Source organism: Ictalurus punctatus, chromosome 19 (assembly GCF_001660625.3).
Source record: "Ictalurus punctatus breed USDA103 chromosome 19, Coco_2.0, whole genome shotgun sequence".
NCBI lineage: Eukaryota > Metazoa > Chordata > Actinopteri > Siluriformes > Ictaluridae > Ictalurus > Ictalurus punctatus.
This window is the reverse complement of record NC_030434.2, coordinates 4028655-4050456: the sequence shown is the minus strand read 5'-3', so window position 1 is coordinate 4050456 and position 21802 is coordinate 4028655. Positions and strand designations below refer to the sequence as shown.

General features: G+C 41.6%; 1 protein-coding gene and 1 pseudogene across 2 annotated transcripts in view; one reads left to right on the top strand and one right to left on the bottom strand.

Moving 5' to 3' along the window:
• Positions 1 to 2700: 2700 nt before the first annotated feature.
• LOC108279457 (protein bicaudal D homolog 1) overlaps positions 2701 to 21802 on the bottom strand; it is a 31052-nt gene continuing 11950 nt past the window's right edge. Inside the window, exons 2-9 of one of the 2 annotated variants that reach the window (XM_017493721.3) lie at positions 13245 to 13457; positions 12770 to 12922; positions 12190 to 12666; positions 10466 to 11608; positions 9746 to 9897; positions 9290 to 9500; positions 4230 to 4305; positions 2701 to 3901 (exon numbers count right to left, since the gene is read on the bottom strand). In XM_017493721.3, the coding sequence (XP_017349210.1) occupies positions 4258 to 4305; positions 9290 to 9500; positions 9746 to 9897; positions 10466 to 11608; positions 12190 to 12666; positions 12770 to 12922; positions 13245 to 13457 (2397 nt within the window). In that variant the 3' untranslated portion in view covers positions 2701 to 3901; positions 4230 to 4257. Of the gene's footprint in view, positions 3902 to 4229; positions 4306 to 8271; positions 9501 to 9745; positions 9898 to 10465; positions 11609 to 12189; positions 12667 to 12769; positions 12923 to 13244; positions 13458 to 21802 lie in introns of those variants that run through there. The other variant, XM_017493720.3, reaches the window with a different exon arrangement.
• Positions 15526 to 21524, top strand: LOC108279458 (forkhead box protein L2-like; annotated as a pseudogene).

Genomic DNA, 21802 nt, shown 5'->3' with positions numbered 1-21802 from the left:
ATGATCTTTGCGTTATCGCTGTTGGAAAGGCGTCAAATATACAGAAGATGCTGGAAAAGTAAAGAATGTGCAGGACCTGGAGGATTTTTCTGAAGAACAGTGGGCAGTTTAACTGCTCAGGACACGCAAGAGACTCGTGAAGAACTCTCACAGAACATAAACACAGTCGATGATCATCCAGGTAACGACACAGTATTAATAATCAAGTGTGTGTAAACTTTTAAACTGGTTCATTTGTGTAAATTCAGCTATTATTGTGTCTTGTGGACTATATGTAAGCATCTGTCACGTGAAATGGCTTATTCAGGACTAAATTTAAAAAATGCAATTCTTATGATCTGTAAATAATGAACATTTTCCAGTTTCTGCAAGGCGTTTATAAACTTACTGTAATCTCAACTGTATACAGCCACTGAGTAGCCCAGAAGTATAGAAACGCTGTACAAAGTGCTTCTGTATTATACAAGCACTGATAAAAGGGCTACTGATACTAGTTACATGGATCACAAAAACTTGGCCAGGCAAGAATGACCAGTTTTTGTCTGTGCAAATCTTTTTGATTTCAGGGACAGTGCGTTTGTGTCTGTATACATAGTCAAATTACCAAAGTAACTGTGTACTTGTTCCAGTGGGACATATTCTTACACATAATACTCCTCCTGTCTCGTAGCTAGGGTAGTTTTGACGAATTCCATCATAAATTCTGGCATGACATTTAGATCCAAGTTCCCTTTGACTGTGAAAATGAGTAGGACAATATTCAGTTGTACACAAAAGAAAATAACAATAGCCTGGTTGCATAAGTGTGCACACCCTTTTATAACTGGGGATGTGGCTGTGTTCAGAATGATCCAATTACATTCAATCTCATGTTCCAAAGTAATTATCATACAGCTGTCATCAATGAAATTATTCCGATTAACCGCAAATAAAGACCAGCTGTTTCTATTGACATGAGCACAAAGAGCTCACAAAGCCGTACAGGGTCTCACTGTCGAAAGGTATTGATCAGGAGAGACCAGCTGTAATATGTATAAAAGAACTTCCAAAACATTAGATGCACAATGGAACACTGTGAAGGCCATCATCAACAAATAGAGAAAATGGGGTACTACAGTGACATCACCAAGAATAGGACGTCCCTCCAAATTTTATAAAAGGTCCAGACAAAAACTTGTGGCACAATATGTTATGTTCTGATGAGACCAATTCCAAAAGGTATAATAATTCCATAAAAAACACAGTGGGGGAAATACGTATTGAACGAGTCAACACTTATTTCAGTAAATATATTTCCAATGAGACTATTCAAATTAAATTTTCACCAGACAACAGTATTAACTCGAGAAATCTGGAAATTTAAAGAATTCACAACATTAAAGTCCATAAATGAAGTTACGTGTATTGAACGTGAATGAGACAGGAAAAAAGTATTGAACACACTAACTGAAATGTATTTAATACTTAGTGGAGAAGACTTTTTTTGTAATGACGCTTCAAGACACTTCCTGTATGAGGAAATTAATGGGCCGCAGTATTCAGGTGTGATTTTGGTCCGTTCTTCTAAACATATTGTCTTTAAATCTTGTTCAGTTGGATTCGAGTCAGGTGATTGACTCGGCCATTCTAACACCTTCATTTATTTCTCTGAAACCAATTGAGAGTTTGCTTTGCTGTACACTTTGGATCGTTGTCCTGCTGGAAGCTCCACCCACGTCTCATCTTCATCATCCTGGTGGATGGCAGCAGATTCTTCTCAACAATCTCCCGGTAAAGGACATGATTTTATGTACTGCGCTGCTGCCACGTGATTGGCTGATTGGATAACTGCATAAATGAGCAGGTGTACAGATGTTCTTTTTCAAGTGGATGGTGATTGTGTATTCACAGTAAAATCCGGAACGGTATATTTATTGTAGTTTTAAAAAAAATAATTATTTAAAGTTTACGCTAAAGCGACATCATGTGGTCAGTAGTGTGCACTCCGCACACAACGTGCATTGTCCTTAACCATTACTGGACAGTTAGAATACCTAATTGATTCTCAAACTACACATTTTACTCCTGAGATACCAAGGGATCCTGACCCCTAATGCTCTCCGACCTGCCTGATCCGTCCTCATGCCCTACTTATTTGGAATTCTCATTACGTAGAAACCACTCACTGTTGCTGAGGATGGATCCTAAAGATACTTGAGATTATTGAGGATGGTACCACTTAGAAACCATGAAGCCTTGTTCCAAGTCAAGATATCATTACAGTTATTGTTACAAATCTAATCTAATATACCAGGAGCCAAAACTGTAAGTAAACAAACAAACAGACCCCAGCAATTTAAAGCATGGGTCCTGGCAACATGGTAAGGCTTCTGGTCAGTAGGAAATTTACAATAGAAGGAAGTTATCTGCCATTAGAATAAGAACATTCAACGCTTGAAATGAGTAAAAAAAAAATGTCTAAAATAGGTTTAATAAGCTTATATTTGCTTTATTGTATTGTAGGAACCTAGCTCCATTTTACTACATTCAGAATATGTTTACTTGCTAAGATGTCATTGTCTCCTCCAGTGCATGAGGTGAATTAGAGATCGTCGGAATAAGGTAGCATGATGGCATAAATGGATCATTTTCCTATAATTTATTCTTTTCTTAGAATTTTGCAACAATTACAAAATAACTAATAGACACGTTTTTGCTTTATTCATTTTTTTTTATTTTTATCAGATGCATTAGTTGAATTGCTTATATTCAAAATTAGTAAATAGAAGAAGTACGACTACACGTTATTCTGAAGTGTTGTTCCTTGGTCTTCTTTTCACTGATGCCAGAGATCTGTCTTGTTGTCTGTGTTGAAGGCATCCTTCAGTCATAGACAGGATCAAATTGTGCAAATAACCAGTGTGATTCACAGTAGTCCACCAGCAAATGATTCGGACGCACTCGATGACAATGTGCAATGAACCGTACTGTACAGTACTGGAGTATAAGATGGAGTCTGACAGGGAAAGACAGTGAAACCGAATGCATTCCACTGATGACTGGTTTATTCCTCCTGCTGATGTAATGCACAAAGGGACTTCCAGAAAGAAGTCAGTCAAATCTGGCAGTTTGTTATGAGTGTCAGCAGTTATAGACAAGGAGCAGATTAGGTACAGAAACAGTTAATACACTGCACTTTCACATGCATAGCAATGCCCTTACATTGGATCACTGTAAATAGACATCTTCATTAAGACATTAAGGGGTATTTGAGATCAAATAAGAAATCACACTGTTACACAAGATATCATTTCATAATAGTTCATAGGGTCAGCAGTGTCGGGGTCGGTAAGGTAGCGTGGTCCATCTGTAGCACTGATATCACGGTTCCTGGTTAACAGTTAAAGTCGTTGCCAGCGCTGGAATGCTCAGTTGTGCTTATTGATCTAAGAGACTGCGGTGAGAAGGAAAGACTGCGAGGACAAACGAAGACGCCAAATATGCGCTTCAAAATAAAGTGCAACACAAACCATAGAGTGCGAATGCGTAAAAAGGGAGACGTAGTGATGATTTGTCATGAGCATGCAACATTCCCAGTGTAACGTGTGAGACGTCCGTATTTGAATAATTAAGCATATTGAAAAGAGAGGTAGTTCACTGCGCTGAAGTGAGACGTGGCATTAGAAAACTTTTGTCATGGGATTGGTCAAAAATCCCATAGAATGATGTTGTTTTGACATTATAAGTTCCTTAGCTGTCTCGTACTGGAAGGCATTTATGATCGCGACACTAGTTTGGGTATATATTTGGTTTGCTGCACAAGGCTCAGCTTGGGTGGGAGTACAGGTAGATTAGAAGGCTGGAGTTCCTCAATGGAAGACAAGATACAATGACCTTCTGGAGGTTTGCTTCCACACCACACCTGCAAAATAACACCATAAGCCATCTGATCGCATGAGGCACAGAAAGCAAGAACAGACAAGCCAACATGCTACATAATGCGTGTACTATCTATTCAAACTAAATCAAAGTAAATGGCCATGACTTATTACTAAACGCTGCAGTCTCGGTGGACGGGCTTAAAGAAAGGACCTGAACCCTTTTATTGAATCCTTTGTTTTCTGATAGATGCACTTTCACTCTGGATTAATTTAGAACAAAGCTCTAATAAATTAGCATTCATTTTGCTGTGTAGGTTTCATTAATACTTCACTCCAGGTGAAAGCAAAGGCAGAGTGTTGTGTTATTACTTGCTGTTTGGTGAGGCCTGGCTGAATCTTAGCTGTGAGGAGGTTGGCGACAGTGGGGCAGGAGACTGCTGACAATCTGGAAAAGACTGACAGATTAGACATCTGACCACTAGGGTTCGTGCACACGCACACACACACACACACACACACACACACACACACACACACACACACACACACTTCATATTACTTACCAGGCGGTGTGTACTGAAGTGAAAAGCATGTGCTCTTTAATTCTGATCTACACACAAGTGCATATTCAGAATATTTTTGAGCACATTCAGAGTGTTGTGGCCAAGGCTGATTTTTTTTTAATTGCCGTAATGTTACCCAGATGCCTTTATACAGAATTAGAAATCCACAAAAAAGGGTTTTAGAATGTCCTATTTTCATAGCATTTTATAGTGAAGGTTACATGCTCTGAAACGACGTGGTTGTCAGTAGGATGTTTTTTAGCGTTACATTATGGCTTGGCCTCGGTTGTTTTGTTATTAGATTTTCTGCACCACCCATCACAGTTCTGTGTCCTGTGGTTTGCCAATTCTTCTTGTTTTCTGACATCCAGACAGGTAAGTTCTCTTCATTTTATAAAGTGCAACCATTCAAAATAAAACTTGTGCAAGTGCCACATGCTTAGCGAGATAGGGTCCCCTTTAAGGGGGTTCCTGGTATAGCACTGTACATTACCCACTGGAGGTTTTGGGCGAGTTCTGCACTTTGAGATTTGACATTTTCATGGACTCAGTGTTGGCCTTCAGACCACCCCCCACCCCCACCCCACTTCAAAACTCTAGACCCCATGCCATTTCCTCCCTGACCTGTCCTTTAACCAAGCACGTGCTCAAAATAAATCGTACGGGTTAGACCCGATCATGTTTTCAGTGCCTATTTTAACTAATAATAATAGTAATAGTATCAAACCAATATGAGCTAGTTAGCTAATGTTGATGATTAAATCAACATAGTTTACTTAAGTATCCAGTAGGGGTGTAACGATACACACTGGTCATGATTCAGTTTGATTCAATTACAGTCTCACAATATTTTCAACAACATTTTAATGAAGAAAAAAAAAAAGAGAGACTATTTCTGATCCAAAAAACAATGCAAAACAATGTGCATTTTTGTCTGTATAAAATGAAATAAATGTTAAAAATTGCTATGAACAGGAGGTTTAATATTATAAACAAAATGTTCTACAGGTTGACCATATCTTAAATTATTATTTTTTATAGATTCTCCCAAAAATGTCTCTGACCCAGGGAAAATGATCGACCAAAATGTAACGAGCACCATAGCAACGCCTGACGGTTATAACATGGTTGTGTATCCATATATCCTATAATGTGTTTTGGTTGTTAGCTATCGGTCACTTCACAAGTGCAGATGATTCCTGGTGATGTCCCAGGCTCTCCATGAAAGAATGTGACTGACCGGCGCTCTCGCTATATTTGAACTCTATGGGTTGTGCAGAGTGGGACCTCTGGTGTTCAAACAGTGCCACTGCATTATCAATAGAATGGAGACTTTTTGTTCCACTGTGCATCGTGTCATGATGCATCGTTACACCCCTGATATTTACATTTGCTCAGGACGTCTTTCACTCCATAGCACTGGATATCCTACCTGCTTTTTCTCTTAATAACTCCAGGCCCACTTGTACATACGTGTGTTTGCTTTACCTGTTTTAAAGGTAGAAATTCCTGCACCATTAAACACACTGCTGCTGAAAATTTGCACGTTTATGTCAGGGTTGCCAGATTATCTCTCACAAGTATGGGTGGTCTTTAATTCACTCTCCAAAATCCGATCCAATCTGTAAACAAATAATGTACTCATATAGTATTTAGTGTAGATTTGGCCAGTCTGGGATAGTTTTGTGAATGTTTCAAACCGTGATCGGATTAAACAGTCCATTCAGTCAGGAAACTACGATTCCTATATGGCTCTCTCACCACAAGTATTTGCATACTTCAGAATGGTCCTGTCTGGTGTGACTGGAAGGAATACGGACACATCCACGGCAACATGTGTAAATCTCAAATATGGCTTGACGTATGAAAATGAAAAGACGCTCTGCTTTTGGAACAAGTTGCTGTAACTTGCATGATCGTGAAAACATTTCAGGCCACCCCTTTCTCCACGTACAACATGAGATGACGCACACAAAGACTTAATCACTGTAGGTCTTTTATGTGTTATTTACAATAAATATGAAGGATATACACACCACGTTTACTGCACAATGCACTGGAGAGATAGGGATGTCCTGTATTCTGTATTGACACATGCGTATGTTCAGTAATAACAGTCTGCCTATGGAAAGACCCTCTGATAGTAGTAGTATTAATGCCGTGGGCCACATTACACCCAGTAGAAAAGACAAAAATACAGTAATGGTCTTGACTTGGGACTAAAGTCCCAGAGTACGATATTAATTAGAGGTTGAAAAAGACACAAAAAACAAACAAGCTGATGTCTGCGACGTTACAGAGACAACTACAGTACTGAAGCATTTGACATGTTTGCGGTCAATGACTTGAACTGCTATTTAGTGGAACCGAATTGCATTGAGGGGGTGGCGGGGCAGGGACAGACAAGATATTAGTAATATGTGTGTGTATGTGTGTGTGTGTGTGTGTGTGTGTGTTTAAGGACGGTGCAAAATAGAAAGGGGTGTCACACAGAGGAGGTCTGAGAGGTTTCTCTGAAACGTTTCTATCCCAATATGACAATAAACGCGTGAGCACATGCAGAGCTTCAACAAAATCACTAGACTACCGTTCCTCCCTATCTGACCACCAGCCCCAGAAACCACCGCACAACACTGTACAATATTACAAGACCTCTAACCTTCTACCTTCATAGCTGTGCAATAAGAAAACTGCCGGGCCAGAGCAGTATACAACATGTATGTTATATATGTTAATTACAGCAACTTTCATGGATAACAGCAGCCCTAATTGTACATTATATGCTTCAGGGGCCAATGATCTTCTGAGGTACCATGTATTGTGAGGGTCGTGCGATGTTGTCAACAACGTAGCACAAATCCACATGATGTGGAATGTTAATGGAGTATGTCAAGCTGGACGAGGTGGAAATCGGGAACTTGTCAAATGCTTCAGACAGCGGGTTCAGACAAAGCTGTTCTAAATTGCATAATCAGAAGTCTAGATGATATGAAGGCTTTCATATGCCTTCAGTGTCTTTGGTGGGATAGAAAAAAAAAAAATTGCCAGGATGTTACAGAGGGATGCTAATAATGCTCTTGCTCATCACTATCGAAATGACTGTAAATAAGTGTGGAGTTGTAATGGTAAATAGAACCGTCTGATTGGCAATACAATTTGGAGACAATATTATGCGCCATTAGTGAAGGGCAAAACAATCTGATTCAAATCAAACCCAATTCATGGGATACTATACATAAACATAAATTTAGAAGCAAAAAATAATACACTGTTTATGTTTCAAATAACCTATGCCATTTGTGCCACCGTATGCCACCATTACAAGACCAAGAATGCTATTCCCTGAGATTTGTTGTGTATATTAGACATATTAGACATTAGATATCACTTAGTAAAGATTACATTCAGTCTTTATTGAAATGTTCCAGACATTATTTAAACTGTGCAGGCTCGTTGTTCTGCCTCTTTGATTGCTTTTTCATCACGAAATGATATGAACCAATGAAAGCCAAGAGTCATCAACTAGCTACGTGTAAATGGAATTATGGCAAATGGTCATGTCTGCACGTTTGCTAGTGCTTTAAATGAACATGGGCAAACCGACTATGACGTGACGCTGACTCTGAACAGGTCACGGACTGTGAATGATTACCGACAAAAATGGGGAAAACAAAATAATCTGTATTTTTGCAGCAAAGGGCACTGTCCTTTAGCTTGAAAAACAGTGAAAATCACAAACCAACGCTAAAGCTAGACTTGGTTATGCTTAAGCAGAGGAGATGATACTGAAAGGCCTAACTTACACAAAACCCCTCGTTATTCAAGATTTCAAAAGTCAGTCTTGTTAAAAAAAAAAAAAAAAAGAAAAAAAAAAAGAAGCTGAATTAGTATTAAAAAGTCATACAGCTGTTACACAGTGATGGATTTTACAGTGCATATTTCTTGGTTCTGTAATTAATAAGACACTTCCAAACCCCTTCATGTAAATTGTATGGTTTGTTATAATGATATATTCCCATTTAAACAAGACAACAATGCTTTAAAGCAACACAGCTGACACTTTCGTAAAAGTAAATGTAATCTCTGACTTCGGAGGCTTGCACTGAAAAGGCCCACCAAGTTCAGTTCAGATTGAACTGCGTGAGAGGTCGGAAACAGCGAACAGTGTTCTGAGAACCGATTAACTGTCTCTTGGAGGAAGGCAGAGCCGTTTGTGCTCCACAAAATCCCTGAGCAGAAAACAGTCACCAAAGTTGCAGAGTGCAGCGGAAACTATAAAAATAGGAAACCAGTCTGTCCTCCTCTCTGTGCCACCCTGCCGAGCCTTCAGTAGCGGGGGTGCTGAGAAGTGTAATTTCTTGGGTATGGTGGGCCATAGGAGGAGGAAGATGGGGAAGTGTATCTGGTTGTGTGGGTGGGGTGCGCTAGGACTGTGGAGAGTGGACGAGATCTGGGCGTGCTCCAGGTGGAGCGATAAGTGCCCAGGATGGACGAACGATAGGGGGAGGGGGGGAGTGAACCCGATGAATAGACCGACTCAATTGCATAGCGACGGGCCAAGCTGGTGCTTCGGGACATACTGGTGGTATGAATGTCCACACCATAGGAGTGCGGTTCCACCACATATGCCCGCATACCCACCGTCCAGTGGGTGTGGCCCCGGCTATACGGCGTAACCGGGGGAGTCCAGGAGGAGGAAAAAGATGAGGCGGGAGAGGAAGGGGCTTCCAGAGCCGGGGGACTGCCTGGGTCAGAGGACAGCAAAGGAGTGACTACGGTAGGGGATGAGATAGATGAGGTTTCTGCAACTGCCTCAGATACTGTGGACGAGGTGTCAGAAAGGGGCAAGGTGGCTGTTCCACTTACTTTGGGTGATGTGGTCCTCAGTTTGGCCGTCCTGCCTATGCGGGGGCGGCGTGATTGCTCGTGGTCGAACTCCAAGTCCTCCAGACGCTGCGTTAGTGCCAGTTTTTGCTGAATGGCCATACGGAGAAGGGAGTTCAGTGTCTTTTTCTCATCCTCAGCTGCTGCAAGCTGCCTCTGCATCTCATCCAGCTGTGTTACGTATTCATCACACCTGGAGAAAGTGCGGCAAAGGGGACAAGCAGGAGGGACAGAATATAACAGGGCAAATGATTCAAATGTTACTATAATTCATTCCTTCTTCTTCTTATTATTATGTCACCCACTAGTTTTAACATGATCTTTCTAATGATATCGTAAGTAACTTCATGCAGTGAACTGAACATTTACAAATGCTGTCTCAGTTTGAGTTGTGTGTTCATTTATGCTGTTACACATTCCTGCTCTTCATGCTCTCACCGTGTGGCAAACATGGCTCTTAGTGAGGAGAATGTGGCAGAATCCTCTTTTAGTGCCTTCAGTTCATTACGCAGCTTCATCATTGTGTCAGTCACCATGCTCTTCTCAGTCTCATACCTGCTTTTCAGGTTCGCCAGAGCCATTTCTGCAGTCTGTCACATAATCATGGAAACCACATGTTTAATCAGTATGATTTTTAATATTATGCTATATTATATTCCACCCATCCGCCCATTTTCTGTACCGCTTATCCTTACTGGGTCACGGGGAACCTGGAGCCTATCCCAGGGGGCATGCGGCACGCTCATACACTACGGACACTTTTGGACATGCCGATCAGCCTACAGTGCATGTATTTGGACTGGGGGAGGAAACCGGAGTACCCGGAGGAAACCCTATGAACCATATGAAATTATTTTACTGTTTCACTGTTAGCCTAATGAAAAATGGAAGTTCATCTACTGGGCAAATCAGTGAATCCTGTTGCCATGTTGACATCAGAATGCATAACTCAATACGGGGTACGGTACTTAAGGGTTGGTGAAGTGACCAAAATAATTGGCCTACAAGAAGAACGGCCTTACAATATGGATTTCGAAAAGGACAAAAACAAACAAGCATATCAGGTTTCCCAGAGTTTTGTACACCCACAGTGCAATCCTTATAGTCAGCAAATGTCATCAATGGATGCCATCTAACAGAAAGCACTGATGAGCCTACCTGTTTGTTGGCTTTCAGCACCAGGCGCAGGGTGGCAATCTGCTCCCTCTTAGTGCTCAGCAGGGACTTAAGCTTGAGAATTTCTTCCATACAAGCCTCTTTTTCCTTATCAAAGAGTGGTGCGAGCTCACGGACAGCTGCTCTTTGGCGAGACAGCTGCAATGAGCGGTCCACGGCCTTCTGCAAATGCTTGATCTGATCGCGGATAATGGCATTCAGGTGGTGGAGGTTGATGGGTTCGCGCCGGGTGTCTGAGCCTGCAGGTGAATCAGGTGCTGGCGACGAGGACGACGATGATGAAGAGGCACTGACAGCGGACGAGCTCAGCACTGTGCGCCCTGGGCTGTCCTCCGAGTTGAGGGGATCTTTGGACGGTGACTCTGTGGGGCTCTGTGAGTCACTTGGCGTCGAAGTGCAAGACGTGGCAGCATTGATAGCCGCCAGACGGCGCGCCAGCCTTGGTGTCAAGAAGACCCGATGGTCATCCTGTGCTTTAAGACCTGTGGATGTAGCACGTGGGGGGGTCCGTCCCTGGCGGTAGTAATCCAGCATTACACGGTTGGGTGTTTCATTGTTGCACATGCAGACATGATGGTACAGCTGTGCCAGTTCCTCGCTGAAGGTGGCCAGTTCCTCGTGGGCTGTAACCAGGGTACTGTGGCATTCCAAAGCAGAACCATTAGCTTTCTTCAGCTCTCGCTGAAGTGCTACTTCCTTCTCCCTCCCCTCACGGCAGTTGCATTCCAGGCAAGCCACCTGTGCTTCCAGAGTCTGTAGTTGGACCTTGGCATGTTCCTCTGCCCGTGCTGCCCGCTCCACACACTCTTTATGCCTCTCCTGAAGGTCCTTCAGCTCACCATTAAGGCTCACCACCTCGGTCACTGCTAATTTGTACTTACACTGCAATAGTTCCAGACCCAGGTGCTCCAGGTCATCGCATGCCCATGACTGGCCCTTCACCTCTGCCTCCAGCTTGTCCTCATCACCAGTCTCTGTGGCACTTCCCTGCTGGTGTAGTGTACAAACTCGCCGTTGGAGTTGCTGCGCCCTCTCATACTGTTCAGTCAGGGCCCGCCGTGTGTGTCGTAGCTGTGTTTCACACTCCTGAAGGCTATTCAGTGCAGATGTCTTCTCCTGCTCCACCTGAAAAGTAAATCAGGCATCATGTTGTTTATTTACAAATACAAACAAACCATGCTTACATTTCATTTTTACTGCCAGTGACGACTTCTTGTGTATCTTTATTACTGCGTCTGGAAACTCTAGTGATTGACTGTCCTGCTTGTTTTTGTCCAATAGACAGCTCTGTCAGATCTTCATGTTGCCTTATCCTTTTTAACAACACATGCAGTCTTCACAGGGTAAACTGAAGGCTAAATCCAAGAGTAGATGTTCAGACCTATCTATTGTTTAAGCAATCGATCGAACAGAACACACCTGAGTAACAAGAAACACCTGTTAGTCACATGTTTCAATATTTTTTACTCTATAAAATGGGTGGTCTGATACAAAATGAGCTGTCGTCTAACACATCTACATATAAATAGCAGGAAATAAAAGCTGAAATTCTAAACTCTCTTCTCATATTCGTCTTTTGATCTCAAACCCAAATGTCTTCAGTCTACAGCAAAAACAAACGAATTGTCCTTGCCGTCCCAATAGTTTCGGAGGGGACTGTAACTATGGGGTGGTGCATAAATAAAACGAGTTGTAAATAAACACACCTGCTGCAGTTGTTGTTTAAGTTTCTGAATCTCGGTGAGGTGAAGCTCACTGAAGAGGTCAGGGGTCATGGAGTCGCTCAGTTTTCTCTGACCTGGTCCCCTGAAGTCCCCATTTAGTCGGCCCAGTGCTTTTCCAGCTGAACCCTGTAGCAGGAGTCCATTGCATTTTCCACCATCCTCGCTTCCCGGAGAACTGACAGCAGTAGGGGTGGCAGTGCCACTCGGGGGCGCTGAGCCGAGGGCGACCAGGTGGGCACTAGCTGAAGAGAAAGGTCCGTCACACAGGGTAAAGTGCTGGGCTAGCTCCTTACGCAGGCAGTTCTTTTGCTCACGTTCACTCTTCAGTGCATTAAGTGCCTCCTCCAGTTGACTCTCTGAGATATCCTTCAGGCGCAGTGCATCCTCTAACTGGCTATTCAGCAAGGCCGTCTCCTCTTCCAAGACCTTGATCTCATGTTTCAGACCTTCATACTCCACCTTTGAGGGAGATGAATAACTGTGGTTTGATTCCATACAACTACCACTTATTTTTCAACCCGTATACGCAGTGGTGTGTTGGGGTATGTCCGTGTTCACATACCTGGTTCTGTTTGAGAGTCGACACCAATTTTTGCAGTGTGATGTTCTCCTCCTCAAGCTCGGTGTAGTCCTGCAGCAGCCGAGCCTCTCGGAACTTATACTCTCTCACTTCTTCTCTCATCCTGCTCCTCTGTAACTCCAGCATCTCGCTGCTCTATAAAAAAGAGAAGAAGAATGCTTTGGAGAGAGACAGCATGAGGGAGAAAGTTAGACAGCTAGATACTAGCAAACTGGAATATAAACAAATTTCTGGAACTAATCATGGAAAACTCCCAGGCTGTTTATATTTGTACTCGGTTACAGTTCTCAAAACAAATGAGCCACGTATTCAAGAACTCTGCAGCCATTTATTCGCTGGTTCAGGTGTGATGTTGGGGAAGGAGCAGATGAAAAATCAAAACACAGATGAGACCTGAGAACTGAGAACCTCAGCTGTAAAAGAAGACGACCAGGGAAGCTTTTTCTTGAGGCAGTACCTCTCTAAGTTCCTGCAAGATGGTGCCCATTCTTTCATTCTCTTCCTGCATGTTGGAAGCCTGAGAGCGAGTGTGCTTCAGTTCAGTCTGCTGATTCAGCAGACGGCTGATGTAATACGCCTCCTTGGTGGCCGACTCCTGTAGGAGTGCTTCCTCGTTGGTCTCACCATCCTCTGCTACCTTCCTCTGGATGGAGTATGCCTGACTAAAGGCCTATGTGTAACAGGGGAAAAAAGAGGAATAAATGATTGAGAAGGACTGAGACATCAGAGACACAACTGATAAGACTATTTCATTTATATGTGAAAGAAATCAGTCAGTCCAACCCTTATCAGAATGCAGCCCAGGCTCTTATAATAACTGCAGCTCCTTAATCAGCTACTACTGTACAAATCATCATATTTAGGAAAAACACAAAATGAACATCCCGACACCTGTGAACAAGAAATACCACAGACATGGAGACACAGTAACATGGAGTGGAGTGGAATGTTGATCCATAAAATTACCACCAATCCAGAAAATGAGTAGAAGACTCTAACAGTAACATGGCATGACACTAATGTCTGGGTAACGGAAACGTGGTAGTGACGTGTGGTAGATCACTGGAATTGTTAACATAGATGAAAAGGCCTGGGAGACCTTTGTACAAAACAAACTGGACATTTTGAGGCTATCTTTCGGCACCCTTGTCTGCCATGACAAAAATTCTTTAGTCTCGTTAGTCCCATACACAACTCTCTCCGTCCTTTCAGTGAAAAAGAGTACATTGGCAGCTGGTGATGTTGAAGGACTGATGTACATCCCAGTTCCACAGCTTTGGCTAAAAGTAGCTTTTTGATGATCATCACTACATTTATGACATTTGGCAGATGACTTACATTTTATTTCAGTTATACATCTGAGCTGTTGAGGGTTAAGGGCCTTGCTCAAGCCCAGCAGCGGCAGCTCGGCAGTGCTGGAGTTTCAACTCGCAACCTTCCCATCAGTGGCCCAACGGCTTAACCACTGAACAATTCTTATCTTCAAATGAGTACAAATCTTGTAAGTATACCGTGGTGCTTGAAAGTTTGTGAACCCTTTAGAATTTTCTATATTTCTGCATAAATATGACCTAAAACATCAACAGATTTTCACACAAGTACTAAAAGTTGACAAAAAGAACCAAGTTAGACAAATGAGACAAAACTATTACACTTGGTCATTTATTTAATAAGGAAAATGATGCAATATCACATATCTGTAAGTGGCAGGAGTATGTGAACGTCTATGATTAGCAGTTTAATTTACATTTATTCATTTAGCAGAGGCTTTTATCCAAAGCGACTTACGAATGAGAAAATACAAGCACAAAAGTGATAAACCAAGCAGAGAACAGTACAAGTAGTGCTACCATACAAGATCTGTTAATCGAGTTCTAGAGAAGCAAAGTGCATAGAGTAGAGGTATAAGATTATTATTATTATAAAAAAATTTAGGAAAATGTGGGGTTAGCATTTTATGGGTTGGTTAGGTGTTGACGGAAGAGGTGGGTCTTTAGCTGTTTTTTGAAGATGGTGAGAGATTCTGTGGTCTGGACTGAGGTTGGAAGTTCATTCCACCACTGAGGAACAGTTAGTGTGAAGGTTCTGGAAAGGGACCTTGATCCACACAGAGTAGGCACTATTAAGCGTCGGTCGCTAATCGATCGCAGATTGCGAGAGGGAACGTAAGCCTTCAGGAGAGAGTTGAGGTAGGGGGCGCTGTTCCAGACAAGGTCTTGTAGGTGAGCATCAAGGCCTTGAATTTGATGCGGGCGGCTACAGGAAGCCAGTGGAGTGGAGTGCGCTGGGTGGAACAAGTTAGTTGATATACGTTATTAGAACCTTAGAGAGTAAATGAGGGTTTGTTACAGTAAAGAAAACAAGACATAGACACAACAAGACCCTCCATAATATGTGTCTTTAGATGTCAGTACAAGCTGTTCAGTGTCTCACACCTCACCCGACATAACATCACACTTTAACTGAAATGAGGTGAAGGATCTAGAACTAGAATCTAGAAGTGTGTGGTGTTACAAGAGCAAAAACTGTGAGAGAGAACTTAATTAAGTGCTCACGCACTGTGTAGTGAGGTGTCGTTCATGAACGATTCGTTCATTTTCAATGAATCTTTAAAATGATTCGGGAACAACGAGTTGTCTCAGAGAGTGATTCGTTCATTTTTGAACGCGCATGCACAGCAACATCCCCACAGGTTCTGTACCGGAAACAGAAATGATTAGTTCACCTCTGGAGTCTTTGGTTCGAGTCGTTCGTTCATCACTTCACAGCCCCACTGCATTCAGAATATGGGGCAGTCACGTGATGAACGAATGCCTCGAACCTGAAGACGTGAGGCGTGAACTAATCATTAATGTTTCCGGGGAACAGACGTGACAAGTATGACGTGACAAAAGAAGAACGACTCGGATCGGGAGGTGAACTAACAGACTACGTAGCCTAATGCTAAGCTATTAATTAATCATTTCTGTTTCTCATAATTCGGCCTTGGTTGCATTAGCCTATAGTTTATTTTTTATTCCAAATGTGATCAACGTTTGCACAAGTCCTAGATGTGTTGGGGAATTTAACATGTAACATTTTAATTTTATTCTGCTGAAATGAACGAAGTGACTCAAAAAAAAAAAAAGATTAGTTCATTTTGCTGAACGAGATTCAAAGATCCGAGTCATTAAAATGATCCGAACTTCCCATCACTGAACTGTCTGATTCGGGCACCCGCATGCTTTCTGTGTGGGCGCGTGCTCTGTGATGTGTGCTTGCGTTAACACAGGTGAGTGGTCAAGTAAACAAATTTACAGCCCAAGTCCTATCTTAAGTGGATGAAAACAGTCGTATACTACAATGCATCGCCTATAATATCGTTAAAGTTAATAAAACAACAAAGGAAAAGATAACTCATCATTGCTCTGAGTTACTTTACTCCTGTATGGTTGTGTTGATATCTATGCTTGCACTTATTCAATTTTAAGCAGATTCTTTAAGTATGTAAGTCTTTAAGTGTAAAATAAAATGAATAATTTGCAAAATTTGCAAATGAACTTGGCAGTATTTTCTCAGTTGCGGAAGAGTTTGCCCCAAAATTAATTGAAGAGGTTTTGTGCAAGCACAGCTGTATCATACGCAATACAGTTATCGATGCCATAAAAGAGATCATTCTGAAACCACTTTTCAAGTTCTCTGACACAGACTGGCCCTTTTGGTTCAGAATACAAAAGAACAGTTTTCTTTTACAAAGAAAACTTTAAAGTGCTTGAGCCTGTTGAATATGTAATAGATGCATCTTCTTCAAGAAAGTGTGTTTATATTCCTATTTTGCAAATATTGTCAGAGCTGTTAAACCACACTGACGTTTTAGATCAACTTTTTAAAACGTACAGGGATGGCCTATATTGTAAAGAGGATCAGTTCTTGTCTTCAGAAAATCTGAGTATAGCTTTGGGATTGTACGTTGATGATGTAAGTGTGTAATCCATTAGGAACGTCTAGATAGAAGCCTAAGGTCTCCGCAGTTTATTGGGTGTTTCAAATTGATCAATTCGGTATAAGTCATCTGTGCAATCAATATATCTGGCTTGCCTTTCTTATAGTAGTGATGTGAAAAAATATGGCTACAATGCTATAATTGAGGCATTGCTTAAAGACAGAAGTACTAGAAAAACATGGAATATATGTTCAAAAATTGGGAGAAAAGATTAGAGGTACTGTACTGTATGTGCTGCAGACAATTTGGGTGTGCGTTCACTCGGTGGCTTTCAGCAGAACTTCAATGTGGATAAATTTAGTAGGTTTTGTTCGGCCAGCCGCTCAGAAATTGACATCCATGAGGTGAGAGAGGAAGTTTTCCCACTCCGAACAGTTCATGAAAACATCCTTGTGGAATTGGACAAGGGGACAGATTTGGTTTCTGTGGATGGTGTAAAAAGTGACTGTGTACTTAACAGACTCTTATTTTCACACAACACAAGGGTTCCCCCAGATTTCATGCATGATGTATTGGACGGGGTTGTACCAAAGGAACGGTGTTGATGCCTTGAAGCTTTCATTTCCAAACATTATTTTACATTGGATGATCTCAGCTCAATTATTCAGCCTTTCCTTTTAAACGTTGTGATAAAATTAACAGACCTCAACAAATTCCAAAATCTTTTGATCTTCTTTTTTTTTCATCAAAACACTCAAGAGGGGGTAACTGCCATGAAAATTGGACTTTGTTGCGATTCCTGCCATTGATAAAGTACCTGAGAATGAGATAACTTGGAAAGTTGTTTAGGAACTAAAAGACTTTGTTGAAATGTTGTCTTGTGGACATTTTTCAGAAGAGATATTGCACTACTTGGAGTTCAAAATCTCATCTCGTAGGTGCTTGTTAAAAGAGGCCTTTCCTGACTTCAGTCTGTTACCCAAGCATCATTTTCTAGAACACTAACCTGAACTTATTCGTAAATTTGGACCACTGGGAGATCTCTGGACTATTCGCTTCGAAGCCAAGCACAGCTGTTTTAAAAGAGTGGTTCGTGATGTTCGGAATTTTAAAAATATCTTGCTCGCTCTTGCTACAAAGCATCAGTAACTGAACACAGCATCAGTAACCCAAAGAGAAGGCGACGCTGAGGATCCTATTCAGTCCCTCTGATATATTTTCAGACTCAAGTTTGGACACTGCAATATTGTCTACATCATCCTCTCCATCAACTTCGTCTCGAGTAAACATCTGTGTCTCAGAGTCGTTCACATCCATGGCCTGCTCACTTTATCATTCCCACCTTCTCATATGATGTTGAGCTGAGACGAAAGCATGCTAACAAGGCTTACAGCACCGATGGAACTCTCTTGACAATGTCCCGAGACGTGTAGACCGAAATACTGGAGAAACTTGCTGAAGTGATGTTTGCTTTCAAAGCCTACCCAGACAAAGAGGAAATCAAAAGTGTGGCCATTGCGCTAGCTGATAAACACCCCTGTCTGAAAGAAAGAGGATCATCAGATGGGTGGAAGTTAAGTTCGACATGGAAGATGGGAAACTACAGACCCAAACTAAGAGATGCAGGTTGTGAAGAACTGCAAGGACAGCAAAACAAACGAACTTTCTCCCAGACCTCCCCCAGGAAAAGACCGGAAAACACTGGAAGACCAAAGTGATGAAAAAGAGAAATCCAGATATGAGTTTTGTGGATTCAGCCATGAGCAGTATGTATTCTCTCCAGAGACAGGAGGTAGTTGAAGATTAGCCTCCAGTGTCTGAAATAAAAGTGAAGTGGCCAGCTCTTTTTAATGCGACGGGTAAAGTTCTGTTATGCTTTTTTTTTAATCATCACGTTTGGGTACCTGTTACCTATACGGACATGGCAAACAACCACATGAAATGTTTCTCATGGTCTTAAAAACCTCTGAAGGTGGTTTGAAATCAGTGTCGTAGACAAAAATATAATTGTGCCAACATAGTTTTCTAATGAAAGAAATGAAATTTTATTTACAAAAAAAAAAAATTGGAGTGAAATATTCAGAAAAGCCGCCGATGAGAGTCCGGCGTCGGTGTGAACTCCTTTAATACTGTTTAAAAAGCATCTCAGGGAAATTCCTCAAGAAATCGGGTGAGAAAACGCCAAGAATACATTTCTGGAAGTTCTCCAGAAGACAAAAAGGGTGTAAACAAACATCTTTGACGTTGTCATTACGGGGTGTTGTTTGTAGAATTTTGAGGAAAATAATGAATTTAATCCATGTTGGAATAAGGCTGTGACTTAACAACATGTGGAGAAAGTGAAGCGCTGTGAATACTTTCCGGATGCGCTGGATCCGTGTTATGGCCTTGGAGATAAGGTGAAAGCTATGTGACGAATATACAGAAATCTTTCCAGTTGTGCTTCCCCTTTAGAGACCCGCAGATGCCACTTATCTGCCCTTGACCTTATTGGAATATACAGAGATAATGATATGATAGTATATAATTTCCTATGCTGCACAGAAAACACCCCAAACTGAAACTTCCCCCAGACTGAAGCTGAGTTACTCTTTAATGTATATGTGCAGTGTCTTTAGATCTTAGATGCTTTATGTTAGATTGTAATAATTGTATTTAATTTTAATAACTGTATCAGTTACACATTCGTGGGGCTCTGTGGTGTCTGTAAAATATTGCAATTTATACCAATGAGCTTCAGCTTTGGTATTTATCTGCGCTACATTAAAAACAAAGAGCCTATCTTATTCTAATTGTTCTGATCATATTAACCCTTATGTTCTGATGAGATTTGCTTCACTTCCTCATCGTTTGGGGTCACTGTTACCCCAATCTTTAAAGTGTGAAAATGCTCATTATAATTGTGAAATAAACCTTTGTGTTTATTGTGTGTGTGTGTGTGTGTGTGTGTGTGTGTGTGTGTGTGTGTGTGTGAGAGAGAGAGATTTGCACCTTAGGTATCAAACAGCTTCAAAGCATGTGAAAATCCTTTGCTCTCAATAACATTTATTACTGACCCCAAACATCATGTGTGTAGTCATGTGATAACAGACATTAGAAAAATTCATGAAATATCAGGATTAAAAAAAACAACAACTTTTTTTTACTATTTGAAGAGGGTCTGGGGTCATATAGACCCCAAACAGAACATAAGGGTCAAGAAATTCTAAATATTGGATTGCATACAGTCATCTTAATGCTTTAACTTTAAAAGAGGACACTGATACTCTAGTGACTGATCTCCACGGTAACCTGTCTCAATTAGTGTTTGATTTGATTTTGTTATGTTTCAGGAACAATGGCATCTTACCTCGGCTTAGAGGGTGACTCAATGGCCCTGATGGAGCATGACACCAACGCGGTAAAGACGGAGGAGTTTGTGAAGGACGTGCCGGTCCGGACCGAAACGAGCTCGGAGATAGCGGACCCGTCCCAGAAGCCACCCCACTCCTACGTGGCACTCATTGCCATGGCCATACGCGAGAGCTCGGAGAAGCGCCTGACCCTGTCAGAGATCTACCAGTACGTCAAAAAGTTCCCTTTTTTTGAGAAGAACAAAAAGGGTTGGCAGAATAGCATCCACCATAGCCTGAGCCTGAACAGGTGCTTCATCAAAGTGCCGCGTGAAGGGGAATTACTGGATGCTGGACCCGGCATGGGAGGACATGTTTGAGAAGGGGAATTACAGACGCCGACGGCAGATGGAGAGGCCTTTCAGGCCTTCAGAGGCCCATTTCAAGCCCGGCAAGTCACTGTTTGGTGCAGATGGCTACGGATACCTGTTGCTTCCTAAGTACATCCAACCAAGCTTCATGAATAACGCATGGCCGCTCGCTCAGCCGCCGCATCCGTGGCCCACGTCGTCATACGCGTCATGCCAGATGGAGAGCGACGACATGAGCGCCATCAACATGAAAGGCCTTCCACCGTGTCCTGCATGCAGGCCATGGGCCTTCCGAGCGTCATGAACTCGTATAACGGCGTGAGCCAGCACCAGGCGCAGCAGCTAAGTGGAGCGGCGTCCGCCCCTTCACCCGTACCAGGCGACAATGCAGCGGGCCTCCAGTTTGCCTGCACTGTGAATCAGCAATTTTAGTGAAATACTTAGGTCAACATTCTGGATGTGCAAAAATATAACTAGCTACCAGGCCAGTCTTGTAAATATTTTTACATTGATTTAAGAATTAATAGTGACCCCACAAAAAATTTGTCTTTCATAAAAATGTTTATTTGAACATTTGATTTAATTTATTTGGTTTCTGGCTGTATAGTAAATAGACCATTTGAATCCTTGGAGTTTACTGACAGTCATTTCATTGGTATACTTTCTTTACAATATATCATTTTAACAAATGGTGGAACTTATGATTCACATTTTCATATTACATTTCAATACTGATAACTGACATAATATTAGACATATTATAAATAGGTTAGTAAATTCACATATTGTAGTAAACAGATGAGTGCAAACTCTTTAGAGATGGTTTTGTAAACTTTTCCAGCCTGATGAGCTTCAACAACTCTTCTTCTGAAGTCCTCAGAAATCTCCTTTGTTCGTACCATGATACACTTCTACAAACACGTGTTGTGAAGATCAGACTCTGATAGATCCCTGTTCTTTAAATAAAACTGGACGCTCACTCACTCACACCTGATCATCATCATCATCCCATTGATCGAAAACACCTGACTCTAATTTCACCTTCAAATTAATCTGCTAATCCTAGAGGTGCACATACTTTTCCCACTCACAGATATGTAATATTGGATCATTTCCCTCAATAAATAAATAAATAAATGACCAAGTGTAATAGTTTTGTCTCATTTGTTTAATTGGGTTCTCTTTATCTACTTTTAGGACTCGTGTGAAGATCTGATGGTGTTTAGGTCAGATTTATGCAGATATGTATGCAATTCTAAAAGGTTCACAAACTTTCAAGCACCACTGTAGTAACAATAGCATATTGTCACCATGTGATATTAGCAAAACATTATTAGCATTTATTAATCCAGGTATTGTTTACTGTCATTACAAGTATTGGGCCTCAAGT